This window comes from Perognathus longimembris, chromosome 6, assembly GCF_023159225.1.
Source record: "Perognathus longimembris pacificus isolate PPM17 chromosome 6, ASM2315922v1, whole genome shotgun sequence".
NCBI classification, from domain to species: domain Eukaryota; kingdom Metazoa; phylum Chordata; class Mammalia; order Rodentia; family Heteromyidae; genus Perognathus; species Perognathus longimembris.
Window position 1 is genome coordinate 2,065,472 of NC_063166.1, and position 20,449 is coordinate 2,085,920.

Sequence of the window (20,449 nt, forward strand, 5' to 3'; positions counted from 1 at the left end):
GCGACGCAGGGACCACGCAGCCGGCGACGGGGCGACGCAGGGACCACGCAGCCGGCGACGGGGCGACGCGCGGACCACGCAGCCGGCGCCCCGCCAGGCCCGGCGACGGCGAACACAGGAGAGTAGCTGAGCTCAGCAATAACACCAATCACGCCACAGCGGAGTCGTCGTTTTCCTAACATCTCAAGGTGACCTTCCCTAGTGATTAACATAGGGAAGCAGAGGTTATGGCCTGGCTCGTGCTCAGCCTTTCAACACTGTATTAAAATTGAAAAACATGGGCTGGGGATATGGCCTAGTGGCAAGAGTGCCTGCCTCGGATACACAAGGCCCTAGGTTCGATTCCCCAGCACCACATATACAGAAAACGGCCAGAAGCGGCGCTGTGGCTCAAGTGGCAGAGTGCTAGCCTTGAGCGGGAAGAAGCCAGGGACGGTGCTCAGGCCCTGAGTCCAAGGCCCAGGACTGGCCAAAAAAAAAAAAAAAATTGAAAAACATACATATATATACACATATATATACACATATGCTACTGTGCTTCACGATGCCAGCGCCTTCGAGCCCCCTTACGTAGCATCAGTAAGAAGATCAATAAAATATTTTGGCACATGATGAAGTCAGAGACCCCACGCGATATGAATTGTGAAGGGGAGGATAAATGGCGCCGAGCAGAGGGAGAGGCAGCTCGCACCTGTAATCCGAGCGACTTGGGAGGCCGACAACGGGAAGACGGAGGTTCACCCTGGGCGGAGGAAGGTCCAAGTCCCTCCCAACCCGCCGTCACCCGGCACAGTGGCTCTGCTTCCCACCCAGGCCGCGTGCGGAGGCTGCGAGCAGGAGGACAGACGGAAAAGTCCACCCGACAATCCCTCCGGAAGAAGCTGGCCTGGCCATCTCGCTGTGAGCCCCTACAGCAGGAAGGGCAGCCCCGCAAGCGAGCAAGGCCTTACCTCACAACCAGCCGACACAAACAGGGCTGCGGCGGGCGTCACGCGCGGCCCGGGCCTGCCCAGCCCACAGGAGGCCCTAAAACCCCAACACCGGCACACAGAAATGATTCCTGAGGGCTGAGCAAGCATCAAAAAGACTGCACGCGGCAATGCTCTACACGATGATACTTGGATGGGAATACATCTCACTTCCTTGGGTCAAGTGTGCCTCGGCTAGAAACACGCGCGTGCGTTCACGCGTCCAACGTGCAAAAAACCACGGAGAGAGAGCTAGCACGTGGAAGACTCAGTGTGAGAGGACTTCATGTCTCTACGGACATTTTGACTCTGTTTTCTGTAGGACCCGTGTGCGTGTGTGTGTGTGTGTGTGCGTGTGTGTGGACCTGCGCGTGCTTCAGGTGGGCAGTCAGGAGAGCAGAAGCAGTGGCCCTAAGTGAGGATGGAGGTGGGTGACCCGGGGGGGGGGGCGGGCTGGCCGGGAGAGGCGGGCTGACCGCCGAGCGACACGAATCGTGTTCATAGATGGGCATGTTGGACTGGAACCCTTTGTACCACTACTTACAGACAATAATAACAGAAAAAAAAAAAAAAGAGAAAGATGTGCCGTGGCGGGCTTCGCCTGACACAGCGGCCTCTCCGTGGTCCATCTGAGAGCCAAACGAATGATTCGTCCTAGGGACTGCTTCTAGAAGAACCTGGAGTGAGCGTAAAATCACATGAGTTCTTTTCAAAATAGAGTTCCACCGCTAGTTCTGGTAAACTTTACGCGATGTGCAGTGGCTTCCGAAATTGGGAGCGTGCCTGTGCGTCTCCTGCTAGCCTCTCACCTGGTCCTGCTTGGCCAAACCATCGCCCAATACCATCATCTCCAGGGGCCACGTTACAAACTGGGTTCAGGCAAATGGAATGAAATGCTAGTTACTTGGGAGAAACCGCAAGTACCTGTCTGCTGTTTTCAGCCATACGCAAGTAAGATTTGCGTCAAGAAAGCCTCATTGCTGGGTGATAAGGCTCGTGCCTATAATCCCAGCTATTCTAGAGGTACAGATGGGAAAGGTCATGGTTCAAGGCCAGCCTGGACAAAACGTTTTGGAGACCCCCGGCTGTCACCATAACCAATGGAAAGCTGTGTGTCATGGCGATGCCTGTCATCCCACTGTAAAACAACTAAGCAAACAGCCAAGGGGGGCGGGCTGTGGAGATGGGGCTCCAGTGGCTGAGTGTGGGCCCGCTACGCACAAGGCCGTGAGTTCAAACTACACACATAGCAGTGCAGCTGGAAGACAAAGGTGAGATGGGGTGAACCGTCACCAAAGGGCCCCCCCCCACGTGTGTCCAGCTAGCTCTGGCTGGCTTCCCCTCACAGTCCCAGATGAACCTCGGCCTCTCCGGCGCCTTCCCACAGACGGACCGGTCACGCTCCCTGCGGACGGCTCGAGGCAGACGGGACTCCCCTGGAGAAAGAAAGAAGCCGAGAGCCACCAAGCGTCCGTCTCTGCGCCTTTATTCGTGTTTCTGGGAACTCGGAAGTGCAAAAGACGCCAAAGGATGGAATGGGGGGGGGTAGTCACGGTGCCGGGGGCCCCCGGGGGGTTCACGGCTCCTCCGAACTCGCCAGCTGACCCCAGGCTGCAATGATCAACTTCTCAATGCCAGACTCATTGACCCCTCGGAGAATCCTGAAATAGCCGTTCTCTCCCCAAGACTTCCCCCAGGAGTTGGCGGCAATCTGCAAAAACAACAACCACAGAAAAGAACCAAAAAAACAAAACACGCGTGGTGAGCATCACACATGGAGACTCTTCACCCCCGTCCATAAAAATCCACGAAATTCACACTCAGTTATAACTGACTTTGAGTTGTTATCGACTACGCCGGGCCGGTGCCGGGCCTGGAGACCAGCGGCGGATTCGACAGGCGCTGCGCGCAGACCACGTACCACCCCGTGGGGGCCACGGGGCCACGGGGGCCACGCGCCACGGCGCTCAGACCACGTACCACCCCGTGGGGGCCACGGGGCCCACGGGGGCCACGCGCCACGGTGCAGGCGGCGGTGCGTGGAGTCGGCGCCGCTCCGGCTCGCCGCTCCGGAAGGATTCGCACGGGGGACAGCAGCGCAGCCGCGGCAGCGTGCGCGGTGGATGAAGCGGTCGACGTGGCTGCGTCGCGCGGGGAGGTGGGGGCAGGCAGGACGCCAGGCGGCGCGGTGAGCCAACAGCAGAGACGCTGCGCGAGCGCCCCCGGCACCGCACCCGGCCCGGCAGCTTCCGACTTCCGTCACCCGCCGCCTGCGGGGCCTAAGCCACGGGCGGGAGGAGGCCTGGCGGACACGTTTGCTCCGTTTGGTTTGGTTGTAGGGTACTGGTGCTGAGTCTGCACTCGGGGTCGGGGCACTGCCCCCCAGCCTCTCCACGCAAGGCCGTCCCCCCACCGCCCGGGCGCCGTGGTCAGCTGGAGACCAGCGTTTCGTGGACCTTCCTTCCCTGGGCTGGCTGTGAACCTCAAGCCACCAGCCCCCGCTGGTTTCAGACTTGTGAACCGGGGTCTCCCTCCCCGGCCCACCCTGGCCCGGAGCACCGAGTTCCCCGCCTCCACTCCCCAAGTTCTAGGCCCACAGACTCATGCCCCTGTGCTTGGCTATACGCAGGGTCTCCCGTGGAATGTTCCAGTCCTACCCAGCCCAGGAAGGAATACCCGACACACCCTCGGAAAGCGAGAGCCAGGGAATTCCGCTTTCTCCCTGGTGTTGGGGGGGCCAGTGGGTCCTCCCGGGGTCTCCCCAGCCCCCCAGCCCCGCTGTGCCGACAGCACCCGACTCCAGCCACACGTACGTCACGTGTGTGCACACTCGCCCGCCCGCCCCACGGCTGTGTGCGTCTATGTCATCACGTACGTGTGCATGTGTGCGCGCGTGTGCATCTCTACGCGGATGTGGATGTACCTGCCCCCCACAGACAGAGGCCACCCAGTCAGTCAGTACCGGTCGCAAGCTCCCAAGATAAAACGGCTTTCAGAAGAGCTTTAGATCCACGCGCTGTGACACGCGGGCCCGTCCCCGCCCTCACTAGCGCCTCTCCGGATGAGTGGCACGCATCCTTCCTTCATTAGGTCTTCGGTGAACCTGAGGAGCGTCTGTGCAGACTTTCTCCAAGCCAGCGCAAATGTCCGTGCTGATGCGCGCCAGGCCCGGTGGAGAAGAGAGGCGACCGGATTAGGAGAGGCGGGCCTCTGCCGAGCCCCTCCGGGCCGGCGCTTTGTTGGTTCCCCGCGTCCCTTCCTCCCCCCACGTCCGCGCCCCCCGCCCGCGGTGCAGCTCTGCGACGCCCACGCGGGTTCGCGCCTCATTGCAAAACGTCCTGCACCGTGCGCTGCGTGCTTTATCTTGTGTCCAACTCAGTGGACCCACCCAGGAGTGGGGCCGAAGCCGCCAGCCTCGCCTCCACCTCAGCCGGGGCGCGAGCCACGCACACAGCCCCGTGGGAGGCGCGAAGGTCCCCTGCGTGGCTCCTGACCGGAGAGCGCCCCGCAAGCACCCCATCGCCACGCGGGACGCGTGCGTTCACACGCCACCCACGAGCCTGGCGAAGGGTGCCTTCTCGTTCCTTAGAGTCGTTCGTGGAATGTTCTGCACACACAGCCATGTTCCCCGCCAACCCCGACGGCTGAGTTTCTCACCAGCCCTCCGATGACTGTCCCCGCGTTGCTACGCACGGGCCCTGAGCGTGCGACGTTCCCGCCCCCGGGGTAGACAGGACCGGAATGAGGACCCGGCGCGTCCCTGCTGCTATTCGCCGTGCTTTCCCGAGGACGGGACGCCATTCCCGCACTTGTGCTATGAAACGGGACGGTACTGCTAAGTGGTTTGTAGCTATCTTTAGAAATCTTCACGTGAGTGTGGGAAAATGAAGCGTATCAGGGTTTCTCGGAGATTTGCACAATCCTAAACTCTGCACGAACAACAATGTACAGACCACAAACATAAGGAACAGAAGTAGTTCCTGCCGTTGACCGTGGGAGGTGACCCGGAAGCCCCTTGTGCGGCTAGAGAATCTGATCTGAAGGGGCAGGAAAACTTTCCTCATCTACCCTAGACAGCCAAAGAGTTAGACGGGCACGCACACACACACGCACACACCAACGCCTGCATCCATGTGTGTACACGCGTATCCATGGAGGGACGGCGCGTCCCTGGCTGCGGGGTGGAAATGATCAGGGCGAGCACGGGAGACTGGGAGCACATTTCTCCGCGCTCACTCGTACCCTCCCAACGACGAGCCATGGGGAGCGCGGTATACGAACCAAAGGACCCAGTGCATCTCCACACATTACCCAGCAACCAAACTGAATCGCCGGAAAACTCATTCTGAAAAGGAAACCTTAGTTGTAGATGTTCTAATAACTCACCTTCTCTCTTTGTTCAGTGAAAACAAATGGCTGTTTTGTTGATTTTAAGTTTTCTAAAGCTCGTTTAAGTATAAATAGACTGCTATTCACAAGAGCGCCGTCATCTATGGATGAGAGAAACGTCAGCTGTGGCGACAGCTTAGTGCTGGGCTTGGGCGGCGCCCCGGAGCTGCCCGCAGGTGCGGGGCTGTGGGGGGGGGGGGCTTAGCGTCTCGCCACGCCCGCCCTGGGGGTAGCAAACTCGCAGGACAGACCACGCGTCACGCCTGGACTTCAGACTGTGAGCGAGGAGGCATGTCGGGGCAAAAACCCAGAGACCACGGACGAAATTCATTACAATTAGCCGGAGATTCACAGGGATGCATTCCAGTCTGCTCCCAATTGTTCCTCAGCAGTAGCGTCACGCAATGTTCAAGATGAGGTAGTGATTCTCTCTCCACAAAGATGTGTGTTTTAATAGACACAAGTACCTTTTAGCTTTTAGGATATATATACATGTATATATATGTGTGTGTATGTAAACGTATATATACACATACATATACATTATGCATAGACAAGACACAATATTAATGCTACAAAAGCATCGCACATAGATACATAGATACATAGATAGATATAGATATACACATAAAAAGCCAGGGGGAGTCTAAGATTTACTTGAATATGGATGGCAACATAGAGTCCTGATGGTGCTCAATCAATATGGAAAAGAAAACCCACCATTCTTTTCTTGTAATTGAAACATCAGAAGAGATACATACCCAGAACTTTTCCTTCTTCCCCCGGGCTCCTCTCAGTGTGCCCCATCTACAAATCATAAGTGACAACAATCACAGTCATTTGAGGCACCTGCAGCGTCTTGCCCTTCCCGTGGCTGTCTCCGCAGCGCTCCCTCCCTTCGGCCTGCTTTGTGATGGAGGTGTCATCACCGCCCTGCAGAAGTGAGGTACAGCCCCTTCCTCCACATACCATCCTTTATCTGCACAGAAGAGACTCGTCTAGAAAGAGCGTGGAATGTGACATGAATCTTACGGACAACGATAGAGACACCCCAAGGAAACTGAGCTAGTCCTCTTAAAGTACTTAAAAGATATCATCTCGCTAGGCGGGTGCTCTACCACTCGAGCCATGCAGAGCGCAGTCAAGAAAATCTGTGCATATCGTATAAAAGCAAGAAAAGTGAGGAACCGGGTGGGGTGGGGAGGGAGGGGAGCGGAGGATGAAAGGTGACATTGAGCAAGATGCACTGTGTTGGGCTGGGGATATGGCCTAGTGGCAAGAGTGCTTGCCTCATATACATGAGGCCCTGGGTTCGATTCCCCAGCACCACATATACAGAAAATGGCCAGAAGTGGTGCTGAGGCTCCAGTGGCAGAGTGCTAGCCTTGAGCAAAAAGAAGCCAGGGACAGTGCTCAGGCCCTGAGTCCAAGGCCCAGGACTGGCCAAAAAAAAAAAAAAAAGATGCACTGTGTTGACATAACTGCCTTGGTGAATGGCAGCTCCCTTGTTCAACTACTTAAAGACAATTTTTAAAAGATACTATCCTTAAAACCTGTCCTCTGAGACTCTGCCCTAAAGGAAATAATCTAGGACTGTTGATAAAAGCTCACAATGTAAATGTGGATCATTATTATAAACTGTAGTATTACACACAAAATACTCATATACACACATCATTTTATGATGCAGCCAGGTGTCAGGTTTCTGTAACCTCTTGAATTCTGGATTCCCAGTACTGACTTTTTTTTTCCTGAAGCATGTGGAAGAACTTGAACCTACAATTCTTTTTGCGTTCGGTATACCCAGTAAGGTAGGAATTCTTCACATATTCTGTTCACTGCGACAATGACCAGTGAGGGGATGATGAGGCAGAAACTCAGAGATCAAGTTCTCCTTCCCACGTTGCGCCGCGCTTCCCTCCTAACTCCTGGGCTCGGCTGTGGTGATCCTGAACACCACGCGCTCAAGAAAGACGAACGCGCCCTGGGCCCCGCTCACCTCCACTGCCGGGATCGAGATGGCGGGGCATCCCTGGCCCTCCCGTGTGCAACCCCATTCCTGGGGCCGTCACCGCGAGCACGCCAGTGCTGACCAGGACTGCACGGGACCGGAGGAGGCGAGCTAAGGCTGCCGTCGAGATGACAGGGAGGACCTCACGGGGAGAAGGGCCAAGTGGGACCATGCCCGACCCCCACCCCCACCCCTTAGCTCTCATTGCCCACTGAAGCAGAACGTCAACCAAGCCAGGAGTCACGACACGCAAGTCAAATACATTTCCTAATAGGCTCCGCTACCGCGAAGCCGGCATGCCTTTCGCTGCCTGGAGAACGCATGGAGATGTCTGAAAGATGATGCTGCGGGAAAGCCTCACAGGTGGCTGTGTACGAGCACTGGTGCTGAATCACCCAGCCATTCATTCTCCTGAAGGGCTCCACGGTCCTCGTTCCTCCCTTCCCCACCGGGAGGCAAAAGGCATGCGAGCAGAACCTCCGCCATAAACCGGCCTGAAATACCACGCGGGATGGGAATGGACGGACGACGAGGCTGGTTGTGACGGGGGAAGGCACCCTCTGCATTTTGTGTAGTGACAGATGTGTGCACGAAGGTGCAAGCTCATGCAAAGCGCACTGGCGAGGGAAGAGGAAGCAAAGCAGAAGACGTCATCCATCACCGTCCGTTGTAACTAGGGCACTAGCACAATATTCTGGGGGGGACTCTCGTCCTGTATTGTGAAGAGCAGACACTACAGTCGCACTGGACGGAGACGCAGGGCTGAGGCCTGTTCCTCCACAGATTAACCCACAGTGGCTCGCCTGGTAAATCACCACAAAGGACAATCCACACCACAGAGTCTTCTGAAGAGATCCTCCCAGGGAAAACCTTCCCTCCCTGGTGTTAGGAACACAAACGGCCGTGGAGGCTCTGGTGGTAGCCAAGGCTCCACAGGTTGGCTGACTCTGACCCACAGGCCGAATCTGGCCTGAGGCCTGCTTCGCTCAATGTAATTGTAGGGACTCTCCCTCCTCTTTCATGTAAATATTCAACAGATTGGCAAATTGCAGCACTGTACACTCAAAACCCCAAGGCCGGCCAGCTGGTAGGAATGTCATCTGATTTCTTCACGGATAAGGAAAGTAAGGCCCGTAGAGATGGAGCAACATTTCAACAGTAGATGGCTCCGTGGCTAGCTCGTCACTGGTGTCTAAAACGCATTTAATCCTACAAGCTACGATAACGGAATCACGCGATGACCTAGGACCTACAGGAAGAGGGAAGGCGCGGGGTTGGTCCCAGCTGTGGCGAGGAAGGAAGGCACCGTGAGCCTGCTGGGATCTGTAGGCGGGGGTCACAGAGAGATGAGGACGCAGCGGACGGAGTCTAAGAGCAGGGGACAGTGTGAAGGCGGGCCTTCGTGCGCCCGGGGGCGGGGGGGGGAGGGCAATGATGGGAGGGGCGAGAACCTGGACGGGCTCGGGAGTGGAGCTGTGTGCAGCTGGCGCGAGGAACAGGAAGCAGATGACCGCAGACGCCCTCTAGGGAGGCCCGTGTCCGCCTCTCCGCTTCGTCTGTGTCCGGAAACGCGGGGAGCGGAACTGGTGCGGCCACGGGGATGGGGAGTCATCCCCCGCCCATCGATCTGCGGCTCAGGACAAGTCACGGCGGCCAAGGTCAACTCGGGCCACAGGCAGCGAGGGCGAAACGCGAGTGTGCTCGACAGCTTCGTCTTTTTACCGGGGCACAGACCGGCTGTCTCTGTCTCTGCCTTGTGAAAGGATAAAGGGAGGCGCAGGAGGCTTTGGGGGCAGGGAGACATTGTGAATGGCCATCGCTATCCATTCTTCTCAACACAAACTCTAAATGTGGCATCCCTTTATCTGGACTGCCCTATACATGAGAAAGGCATATCACATACATTTCATGTATAGGGTGGTTCTGATGAACTCATGTTGTTATATGCAATAATACTTCTATCTGAGATAGTGAAAGGCAATCTTGTATGATGCACAGCGAAGCTTGGCAGGGGCCTTTCTCCTCCAGACAGCCACGGCATGCTTCTTACTTCGGAGGGCCTCTCCCGCCCCCAGACACTGAGACGCACATCCCCAAGTCTCTGCATGCATCTCCCCGTATCTCCACACGAGCCACACTGCGATTGAAAGCTCGACGAAAACACTTTCTAAAGAGGTGTCAGATGGAAGCTCCCCCCCTCCCCCACGGGAAATGTCTGTAGACACGGATGCTGCGTGGTCACGGCACCTCTCACGCCACATGAACCTGAGTCCCGAGGTCTCGGCTCACACGAGAAATTATCTACAGTCAGTTTCAAGAAATGAGTCATTTATTCATCAGCAGATTTTTCCCACGTGTTCCCCAACTCGGAATTTATTATGTTCAACCGACCACAGTGATTTTATATAATCTAGTGACTCAGGAATAAATGAGCTAATTTGGCTCCCGCGGCACAGATAGAATTATATTATCTAAGATCATAAAGAATTTTAGCATATTTCTCAAGTGAATTGGTTTTTTCTCTATACTTACATCCTTATTTATCTACTTATATTCTCAAAATAACCTAGGTCCTAAATACTAATTGAAAATAATGGTGAAAGGAATAGCTCTTCACGAATAAGTAGCTACTAATACTGTAATTAGAATCACCTATGAATAACCTATTAAAAATAAGTATGAAAATAGATTCTGACTAATAAATAGTTGGAGAAGCCAAAAACTTTAAAAATCAAAGAAAAAGTATAATGAGCAGTCTACTAGGTAGAAAATATTTAATCCTGGCAACAGCAAATGGAGAAAGGTATTTCAATCTTGATACAAGACCTGGGAACATTGAGTTGTGGAAAGATCAGGAGGACTACGTACAACAGTGCATTTCAACCAGGAGAAATACTGTACTTCACTTGAAACCAATCTCCCCCTCTCTCTCTCTCTCTCTGTCTCTAACACACCCACACCCACACCCACATACACATGTGTTACATACCAATTTCTTTTTGTCAGTCATGGAACTTGAACTCAGGGCCTGGGCGCTGTCCCTGAGCTTTTTTGTTCAAGACTAGTGCTCTAACGCTTTGAGCCACAGCGCCACTTCCAGTTTTCTGGTGGTTAACTGGAGTTCAGGGTCTCATAGACACTTTCCTGCTGGGGGACCGGCTTTGAACTGTGATGATCAGCTCTCAGGCCCCTGCGTAGCTAGGATTACAGGCTTGAGCCACCAGTGCCTGGCTCACAGAGCACATTTTGATGCAGGATAACATGCCTTTCTAAGAGGTTGCCTGGTGCTGTTTTGATGTGTTTGCTGAAAGGCAGGTCGTAAGAACAGCAACGTCAGCATCGCACAGACCCGGTCGTTGAGTGAGATGACAAGCCCGCGAAAGGCCAGCGTCGCGCCACCGAGAACAAGTGGAGCACAAGCCACCTTGTCCACTTGACTCAGTGCTGGCAGACATGACAACAGCGCTCCATCTGCACTGAAGACAGAAGACAAGATCGACCCCCTTCGTCCACGCCGTCCTCCAGGGGGCCTTCGCACACACCCCTCGGTCAGGGAGACCGCGGGCACGCCCTCCGGCAGGCCCTGGGACCCTTGCCCGCCCTCCGGCAGGCCGATTGACAGCTCCACCCAGCAGAGGGGCAGCCGATTACATCCTACTCCTGTCCTCCGCCTCAGTCTCTCCAGCACCTAACACGGCGCTGGTCCACAAGCAACGCGCGATTCAAATCAAATTTGTCAGGAGTTAAGGTTTAGACAACACACTTAGTGGAGCATTCCACACCGCCCACCTTTCCTGCTTTCTTAGATCTTTCTCCCCCTGAACTGTGGGAACTGTAATCCTGCAACTCTCTGCATCCCCTGGGCCCTCCCCCTCATCCTCCCCCCTCCTCCCCCAGGGCCCTCCTCCCACCACTCCCCCCCACCCCCACCCCCCGTCCTCTTGGGGTTTGGCCTGCACTGTCATCTTTCCATAGTCTGTCCCATGAAATCCTAACGACTTCCATGACTTTTACAACCATCTAAATGCTGATCCTATTAAGTGGCTTTGATCTGAAGTCTTCAAGTCTAGTGTTCTCACACACACACACACACAGTATAATATAACACGTATATAATTGCTTGCTTGATGTTTCACTTAGGCATGTTCAGAAGTTCCAAACTCCATCTAAATAGAAATGCAAGTTCCTTCTTGCAAATTATGAAAACCAAAAAATGCTGAACTCAAGAAAATCAATTATCTATTTCATCGCTTTTCAGTATCTGAGAGACTAAACATTATTTGCAAGCGCATAATATCTTCATAAATACATGGCGCATATGCTTATACGTAAGTTTCAAATGTGTGATAAAAAATTGCACAGGACCTAAAAAGCATTAAATCTTTCTCTGGCTAAGTTTCCCTCAAGAAAATCAAGGAATTATATTCAACTGGACCTGCCCGCCAACAGAAAAAAAAGGCTTTGAAAGAACTAAGTATCTTGCTATTGAAACACAAACACAAACTAAATGTCTGACATTGTCTGCACTAATTATCACATATCTATTTGCATTTGCTAAGTAACCATGGTAAAAATGTTCCTTTAACTGTCTTAGATTTCCCCATGCATTAAAAACCTCAAATTAAAACATCTGCTCAGAATTTGCCAGAGGTTAAACGTAACATAGCATGAAAATTCAAGCTTAGCCTTTTGTTGTTATTCAAATAGCCAGAGAGAAAAATAAATGATACATGTAGGGAACAAAAGACAGGGGAGAAAAAAGTAAGAAATGGGGACAAAAGTAAGCGCTCCAACCAAACTATATCAAATCATTGTGTCCTACATAATAATGTATGTCCGTGCAGTCCTTCAAATTTATATGTCTAGAAAAGTGGCATAAAATATACTAGAAAGTCACTGTTAAAAGATTATTTATACTATTTTAAGGATGTTTGTTTTTTACAGATAGGCACATGATAATAGATGGGTTGACAGAAGTGGAAATATCAAATGCTTAGGACAAAATAGGCGATCAGTATGACAACATAATTAGGCACCTATTATTTATTTATTTATTCATTCATTCATTTATTTTGCCAGTTGTGGGGCTTAGAACTCGGGGCCTGAGCACTGTCCCTGGCTTCTTTTTGCTCAAGGCTGGCGCCACTTCTGGCTTTTTCTATACATGTGGTGCTGAGGAATCGAACCCAGGACTTCATGTATACGAGGCGAGCGCTCTACCGCTAAGCCTCATTCCCAGTCCCAACCCCTATTATTTTACAAGATGGTTTTTAGTTACTCAGCAAGACCGTATTCTTAAAGTATCTCCTCCTGGTTATTACACGATCGTGCTGCCCTCCTAAGTAACTAGTTTAAAACTTGAACCCAATAAGCAAGGGGAACTTGAGAATCCTAGAACCATGGAGGACGGCGCGTGTCGCCAGACCTTGAAGCTTGCTGATGGTTCTATGTTCTCCGGATGTGTGCCTCCTCTCCTTGTGTCACTTCCTAAGCACCTACTGTACGCGGCCTAAACGTGCGCTTCGCGTTCCTGACGCTTCCGTCACCGTTAGAGGTGATGGGCTCAGCCCCCCCTTTGCCGCTTCCCGTAGCTGAGCGGCTGCCCCCCCCCCCCCGAAGAAGGGACCCCCCTCCCCGGGGCACAGAGCCACGAGCGGCCAACCCCGAGGGGTCAGTGACGCATCTGCAGAGCCGCTGCAGACCACCTCGACTGCCCTTCCACCCCGACAGTGCCTCCCTCCCTCCTTCTGCCTTGCCCTTCTGGGGAGAACCTGACCTTGCACCTGCAGGACCTGCTTGGAGCTCGGATGGAAGATGTGGCAGCCACCCCCCGCCCCCCGCGAGGCCAGCGCTCCCCCCCCCGCCCCCCCCCCGTGGCCTAACACGCCTTCCCCCGCCACAGTGCTGTTTTATCTGGAGCCTCCCTGGCCTCTGGCGCCGTGGCTCCCTTTCCTCTTCCATTAGGAAGCGGTGGGTTTCCTCCTGGCTTACCCTCGGCCGTTTCTTAGGTCTGCCCGCCCTCGTGCGTGCGTGCGTGCGTGCGTGCGTGCGTGCGTGTGCTCACACTTAGCTGCCTGCATGGGGAGGGGAGGGGGGACAGAGCCCCCCCCCCGCACCTGCCTAGCACTCAACACAGGACCAGGACTGACGGGACGCGCTCTGGAAATTTAGAAGTCTTCTTACTAATCCTCCATTTTAATTCATACAGTAGATTTGCATCAAACGTTATGGAGAATTTCTGAGTGTTTGGGTTTTTTCTCTGATTGTTTCTTTTTTTTTCTCTGCTACCTCCCTCAAACTAGCTTTCTTCACGGTTGTGAATGGAGGCACGGCTAGTTTCTACCATTCTGTGCTGAAATTCGCATTCACTGGGTGAAGAGGGCTCAATTAATTTTTTTTTAAAAAGCAGCAATTATTCACAACCCACTCGGGAAAAATTCTTCTTTCATTGTATTGATGTTTGTTTTTCTTCCAGCTGTATTCACAATAGTTTGCCTCCTTGTCCCTGGAAAAACCACTCAATATTTATAAATAAAAATCTTGGCAGTTTTGACACCCAACGCTTCAGGCGAACACACACACACACACACACACACACACACACACACACACACATAGTTTCCAAACTTTCACTCCTGCAAAAATTTATAAGTGGAATGTAATTTTTATGAGGGTCAGGGTTTTTGTCTATTTTATTCATGAATATATCTACATCACCTAAAATAGTAGCTGACAAACAGGTAGACAGAAATACTTGCTTAATAAATACATGTCCGCATAACTTAGCACCTGTTTATTTAGCATGGCGTTTATGCTTAAGGTTATTTTATTATCTATTGGTGGTCCAATTCTGCTCCACAAATAGAAATGGCGATGAAAGAAGTCAACTTTTTCCCAATGATTTCCATTAATTCGCTAACATTTTAATTGCTGAATCTACTCAGCCGGATTCTGAGTCAGGAGAATGATGTGCAGAGGAGAGGAGGGATTCGCGCACCGCCCTGTCGATGCCCGCCTTGCCGTGAGGGGGTGTTCAGAACTGCGGGGGGGGGGGGGGCTGACATCCCCCCAAACTCAATGTTCTCATTCCCTGATTATGAGGGTGTAACCCCTGTGCATCACTTAATAATAATAATAAACGTGCTTTAAAAAGAAAGCTCAGGGGGCTGGGGATATAGCCTAGTGGCAAGAGTGCCTGCCTCGGATACACGAGGCCCTAGGTTCGATTCCCCAGCACCACATATACAGAAAACGGCCAGAAGCGGCGCTGTGGCTCAAGTGGCAGAGTGCTAGCCTTGAGCAGGAAGAAGCCAGGGACAGTGCTCAGGCCCTGAGTCCAAGGCCCAGGACTGGCCAAAAAAAAAAAAAAAAAAAGAAAGCGCAGGGCCCTCGGTCTCCAGACAAGGCTTCATGGAGGAGCACGTAGTACGGGATGGGTGAACCCCACAGCACCAGTGAGGGTCACCCCTGGACTCCACGCCCCTCATATGGGATGGGTGAACCCCAGAGCACCAGTGAGGGCCACCCCTGAACTCCACGCCCTTCCTATGGCATGGGTGAACCCCAGAGCAGCAGTGAGGGTCACCCCTGGACTCCACGCCCCTCCTATGGGATGGGTGAACCCCAGAGCACCAGTGAGGGTCACCCCTGGACTCCACGCCCTTCCTATGGGATGGGTGAACCCCAGAGCACCAGTGAGGGTCACCCCTGGACTTCACGCCCTTCCTATGGGATGGGTGAACCCCAGAGCACCAGTGAGGGTCACCCCTGGACTCCACGCCCTTCCTATGGGATGGGTGAACCCCAGCACACCAGTGAGGGTCACCCCTGGACTCTACACCCCTCATATGGTATGGGTGAACCCCACAGCACCAGTGAGGGTCACCCCTGAACTCCACACCCTTCCTATGGGATGGGTGAACCCCACAGCACCAGTGAGGGTCACCCCTGGACTTCACGCCCCTCATATAGGATGGGTGAACCCCACAGCACCAGTGAGGGTCACCCCTGGACTCCACGCTCCTCTGGCGCGGTGACCCCTCTGCCCTACACCCGGCCTCCCTCACACAAGCCGAGTTTCTAGGTCTAATCAGCAATGTGTTCTTCTGTGACGAGCGCACGACAGCAGGCTGGCCTTCAGCAGCACACGGGGCGTTCTGGTTCAGTTAAGCGCTTTTGCAACGACAGAACTCAGAATCAGGATGGACAGAAGTTTTAGAAATAGAAGAGAGAGAAGTGAAATTAGGAGCAAAGAGAGGAGCTACACATCCGTATCCACCCACCGCTGCGCTGTGTTCTTGTTGCCTTATGCTAGCTGTATCTAAACCTGGACTTGGTTATAAATGGTATCTGCCTTGCTCCCTAAAGTTCTTTAAAACGAGACCACTTATTAATTCTCCTCCTGTGCCTCACGGCTGAGCACTGCATAGACACCCGTATTCATTTGTTCAAGTGAGGAAAATCTAATAACTTTATCATTTTCAGCAAGAGCGCCAAAGAACTTATCAAGATAGATTTGTGAGGTACATCCCAGAAATGTTAAGCGACTTGATAATGAGCATTAACCTTACATGAGCTATTTGACTACTCTCTAATCCACTGAGGAATTCCTTCCTGAATATCATAATTACCTAAGCAGGAATCACAAATGGGGGGGGGGGAAATGCATTAAAATCTACCGCTTCGGGACATCAAACCATGCCCCAAGGCCCTAAAAACTTGTGAAAAATACACATATCCTACCAAAGTAATTTGCCAGTTTACACACGCCACCACAGGCATTGTAAGCGCTGGGTCCCAGTGCCAGACACGGAAAACACACAATCGACCTGAATGACTCAGGAAATGACCAAGTGCGTTAAAGAATGGTAGTTCCATGAACGTTGAGGGAAATGGAGTAGGCGACCGGGATCAAGACTGGCCGAGCAGAAGCCAGTCGTGCATTTAACTGAGGGCGCTGAGGAGGTGATGGTGAACAAAGAAGGCCCGAGAGGAAGGGACTGGCCGTCGGTGGAAGGCTGAGGTGGGGTGGGAGGGCGGGACCCTAAGGTAGGGAGGGCAGGGAGCGGCGAGCAGGCACCGAGGTCAGTAGGTCGCCAGGGTGGGAAGATCCCAGACCACGCACGGTTCTAAGAACCTGGACTCCTACTGCGAGTGAACTGGGAAATGGTGGAAGGCGGGACCAGTTCTGACAAAGACCTCCAGGTTATTTGATGCTAGGAACGGAATGTCCGAGGGCAAAGGCAAAGGCACGAAGACCTGGGAGAGCAGCCTCCGGTAACGAGCAGCGGTGAGTGAGCTAGGGGCCTGAACGAGCCAGCCGTGTGAGGGGAGGAGCAGAGCGCGAGTCCAACTTCTCCTGCGAGAAACGTGGACGCTGTCACTCACCAGCTACGGGAAGAACGGAGGTTGTTCAACAGGCATGAGGGGGAGAATCGGGAGTGGGGATCAGGCAACGCAGTTCCGCCTGCGTCTGAGCAGAGACGTTAAACAGACCGTGGGCTGTGTGTGTGCAGCACTCAGGACGGAGGTCCGGGCTGCAAATACAACTTGGTTGGTGCCATCTTTTTCTAGTGCTGAGAACAAGGAAGAGTTTCCCAGAGAACGAGGGAGAATAGAAGGGAGGGGAGAGCCTGTCCACATGGAGAGGCACCGAACCCCAACCAGCAACAGCACCGTCGTTCTTGCCGGATGGAGAGAACGGAAGAGCGGCGTGGACTCGCCGAGACGGAGGCCGTGACACCTTTGAAGAGGGTGGCGTGTGATGAAGAAAGCAGGAATGGAAGGGGAGAGAACTCTAGGGGAGAACTGGCGAAGTACTGAAGCAAACGGGCAAACCTGGTGAGGAGTCGGCACAGAGCAGAGCAGAGAGCAAAGGGTTTTGTTCTCCAGAGCTGCTCAACACTTCTCAGCACACAAGCGATCGCTGAGGAGAAACACAGAGAATGACCTGGGCGTCCTGCGGGTCTTGGCTGGAAGAGGAATCTAGACAGGAGTGGGAGGGTTCGCCTGGGTGAACACTGGAAGAAAGATCTCCGATCTGCACGGGGAGAGGCGAACTCGGAAGGCCAGGAAGGGTGTTCCCTTTGCTTTAGTCTTTGCAGTGAAACAGAACACAGAGTTTTCATCTAAGGACAGAAAGTGGAGGTACTGGGGATTTTTCGAGGAAAGGGGACACGTTTCGAGATCATCACTTGGGTGTGGGAGAATAAAGAGAACGGGGATTGAGAACAGGGCTTCCTGATTGACGGTTGTCATCGTACACGAAGGGGAAATCAACAGAGCTGCGTTCTTTCCCAGCTCTGCACCGCCCACCCCACCCCCCACCCCCAGCTTCAGGCGCAGATCTAGAGCTGACGAGATGCGTCCAACACGGCACACAGGTGGGAGGGAAACGGGGGAGGAGGTAACCAGTCGGATAAGAGATGGACTCACTGCCTTACGCATGAAACTGTAACCCCTCTGCACAGCACTTTGACAAGAAAGAAATCAATTTTCAAAAAGGCACAGGAAGCCAGGATACATGACAAAGGATGGCTGCAAAGATTCTGACTAGCTCATAGAGGAAGTCTGTAAAAATATAACCAATGCATCCTTTATTTTTCCAAATTAAAACTAGCGTCGTGTTCACTATGACCTAAAAAAAACCCAAAAAACAAAAAACGAGCAATTGGCCTACAATAGGCCTTTAAGCCACGGTGGTACTGAGCCATCAATATACTGCAGGTAAATCTATGAGCATAGAAAAAGAAAATATCCAGAGACTAAAGAATGTGGAGAAACATTTTCATATTACTGCTAACGAAAGCACTAGCAATATTTCCCTTTTCATAAAATTTTAAGTAGTTCTGCATGATCATTTTCCTATATCCTTTCATTTTGCTTTCTTTCCTTCTCTCTTACATACATAAATACATTCCATCTTATAAATCGTGTGTGTGTGCGTGCGTGTGTGTGCGTTTGTGTGTGCGTGTGTGTGTGTGTTCTAAAATCTGAGAAAGATTTATCTTCCCTTGCTGAAATCACACCTATGTTTGGGAGATCTTTTTCTATCTTTTATCTGCAGCTCTTTTTTCTGAAGTGTATCAGCTGAGGGCGGCATGGGGGGGGGGCTGCCGCAGGGAGCCACCGGAAAACCGGGGGGGCACGGCTGCTCCTCGCCTGCCTTGTCTTCCCGAGGACCAGCTCCGCATGGCATTATTCACTCCCGAGCAAAACTGACCCATTGGAACTTGTCTCTTGCCCTTGCATCTGACTGCATCCGGCTTCTAAATTGGATGAATGTGAGTTTCGCAATACTCAGACTATAGATTCGCCATAGGTTGAATTTCGGGTAACCTCCCCTTTATATTTATATATATATATATATAATTTTATTTACTCATAGATATTTATGATCACTACAATTCATAATTCCACTCAAGATTGCCTCTGAAAATCACAATACTTCAGAACTGTACATTTTCCCTAATTATGCCGCTGGTAGTCTTTATTCCAGGGCTATGCTTCCTTTGCCCTCCGTTTCTTAGCATACATTCACAGGTAAACAAGAGGCCGGATTCGGCCATCTCTCCCAGAAGGTTGGGCTACCCTCATGGCAAAACGTGGACAACTCTTGAATTTCTGCCAGACTGTCTCCTACAAAGGACATTTCTGGTGGCTACACGCATGGACGTCCTCGTTTTAGTTTTGGCTCAGAAGAGTGTTCTGAAGCCTCCCGACAGGATTTCAAGGGGCCGCCTTACCCGGTGAGCTTCACGGCGTGGGACCGCAGCTTCCGGTACTTTGCCTCCTCCTGGGAGCTGGCCACGTGTCTGTAGATCCCCGATTTGTAATGGAAGAAGTCCTCGTGGACCTGCATCACGGCTGAAAGAAAACCCGAGAGGACACAGGGCGGTGCGTAAAACCTCAGCGTTCACACTCAGGAACGCTCCCCGAAAAGTCACCGTGGGAAACCCCACCCCGGGACGTGACTCTGAAAGAGGGCGGGGCAGCGCAGCCCAATTCCTCTCCTGCGTAACTTAACGTTTTCTTATCCCCTTATAAAAACGACTTTTATCTGTTTCTAGTATTACTGAGGTGCACACATGCCCTGGCTGTGCCGTTCCAGTGGGAACGGAGGGGCTCGGAGCCCCTTGCGGCGTGGGGTCAGAGATGGCTCCCCATCGCTAACCCCGAGCTTCCTCACCAGGCCCTGAAAATCCCAGTGTCAGTAACAGAGAAAGATGACCCTCACGGCCCACGCACGTGGAAAGTCACAGTGTCAAATCTGGGTGACCAAGTGCGCGCCTGCACTTGGGAGTTCGAATACAAAACCACCCCTCGGCGGAAGAAGGCTAGGACGGGACTTGAGCTCCGCGGCTCTGCCGAGCTAAGTCAGCACTGCGGTCTCTACCGCCTCCGGAAGCCGCTGCCTCCTCTCACCTGGACGGCTGCTGGATGATGCAGCGCCCGGTCCAAACCATTCCAGGCGAACACTCCCCTCCCCTTCACGAAAGTGAGACCTGAAGCTGTCTGTCGGGGTTTTGTTTGTTTTATTTAATTGGGATTTGACATGGACACCTTATAACTACTGCACACAGGAAAACAGACGTCACTTGCAGCTGACAGATCCTAGAATGAAAAGCTTAGGCTCCAAAGGTAAATATAGCTTTTCCATGCTCCACTTTTTATTTCCTTTGTAACGGGTCCATGTCTTTTCTGCAGCTCTTAAATAGCCCCACGGAAGCGAAATCTTTATCTCCTCTAGAACACATGCCACTAGGACTTAGAAGTTTTTACATAACTACTCCGCGAAGATCTCGGCTTTGTTCTCTTTCCATCACCTACGCTTCTGTTTAATCCTACCGATTTCAGGAGAATGTACACAGTGTGATTGGTGTGACATTCTATTCCCGGCTCCTTCTTTTGCACTGAGGCAAGAGAAAGAAGTGTCGTATTTTAGGCCAAACAACAATAAGTGGATAATCGCACTGCACTGGCAGCAAGAGTCAAACCGCATCCTATCCATTCATAAACACACAAGGAGGCGTTTCTAGTCAATTTTCTCCACTGTGGACACTTTAACTCTTATGAGTCACCT

General features: G+C 52.6%; 1 protein-coding gene across 1 annotated transcript in view; it reads right to left on the reverse strand.

The window, feature by feature from the left end:
- Tinag (tubulointerstitial nephritis antigen) overlaps positions 1-20,449 on the reverse strand; it is a 43,208-nt gene that overhangs the window by 2,637 nt on the left and 20,122 nt on the right. Inside the window, exons 9-11 of the mRNA XM_048347607.1 lie at positions 19,113-19,233; positions 6,119-6,164; positions 2,522-2,679 (exon numbers count right to left, since the gene is read on the reverse strand). Coding sequence (XP_048203564.1) covers positions 2,545-2,679; positions 6,119-6,164; positions 19,113-19,233 — 302 coding nt within the window. The 3' untranslated portion in view covers positions 2,522-2,544. The remainder of the gene's footprint in view (positions 1-2,521; positions 2,680-6,118; positions 6,165-19,112; positions 19,234-20,449) is intronic.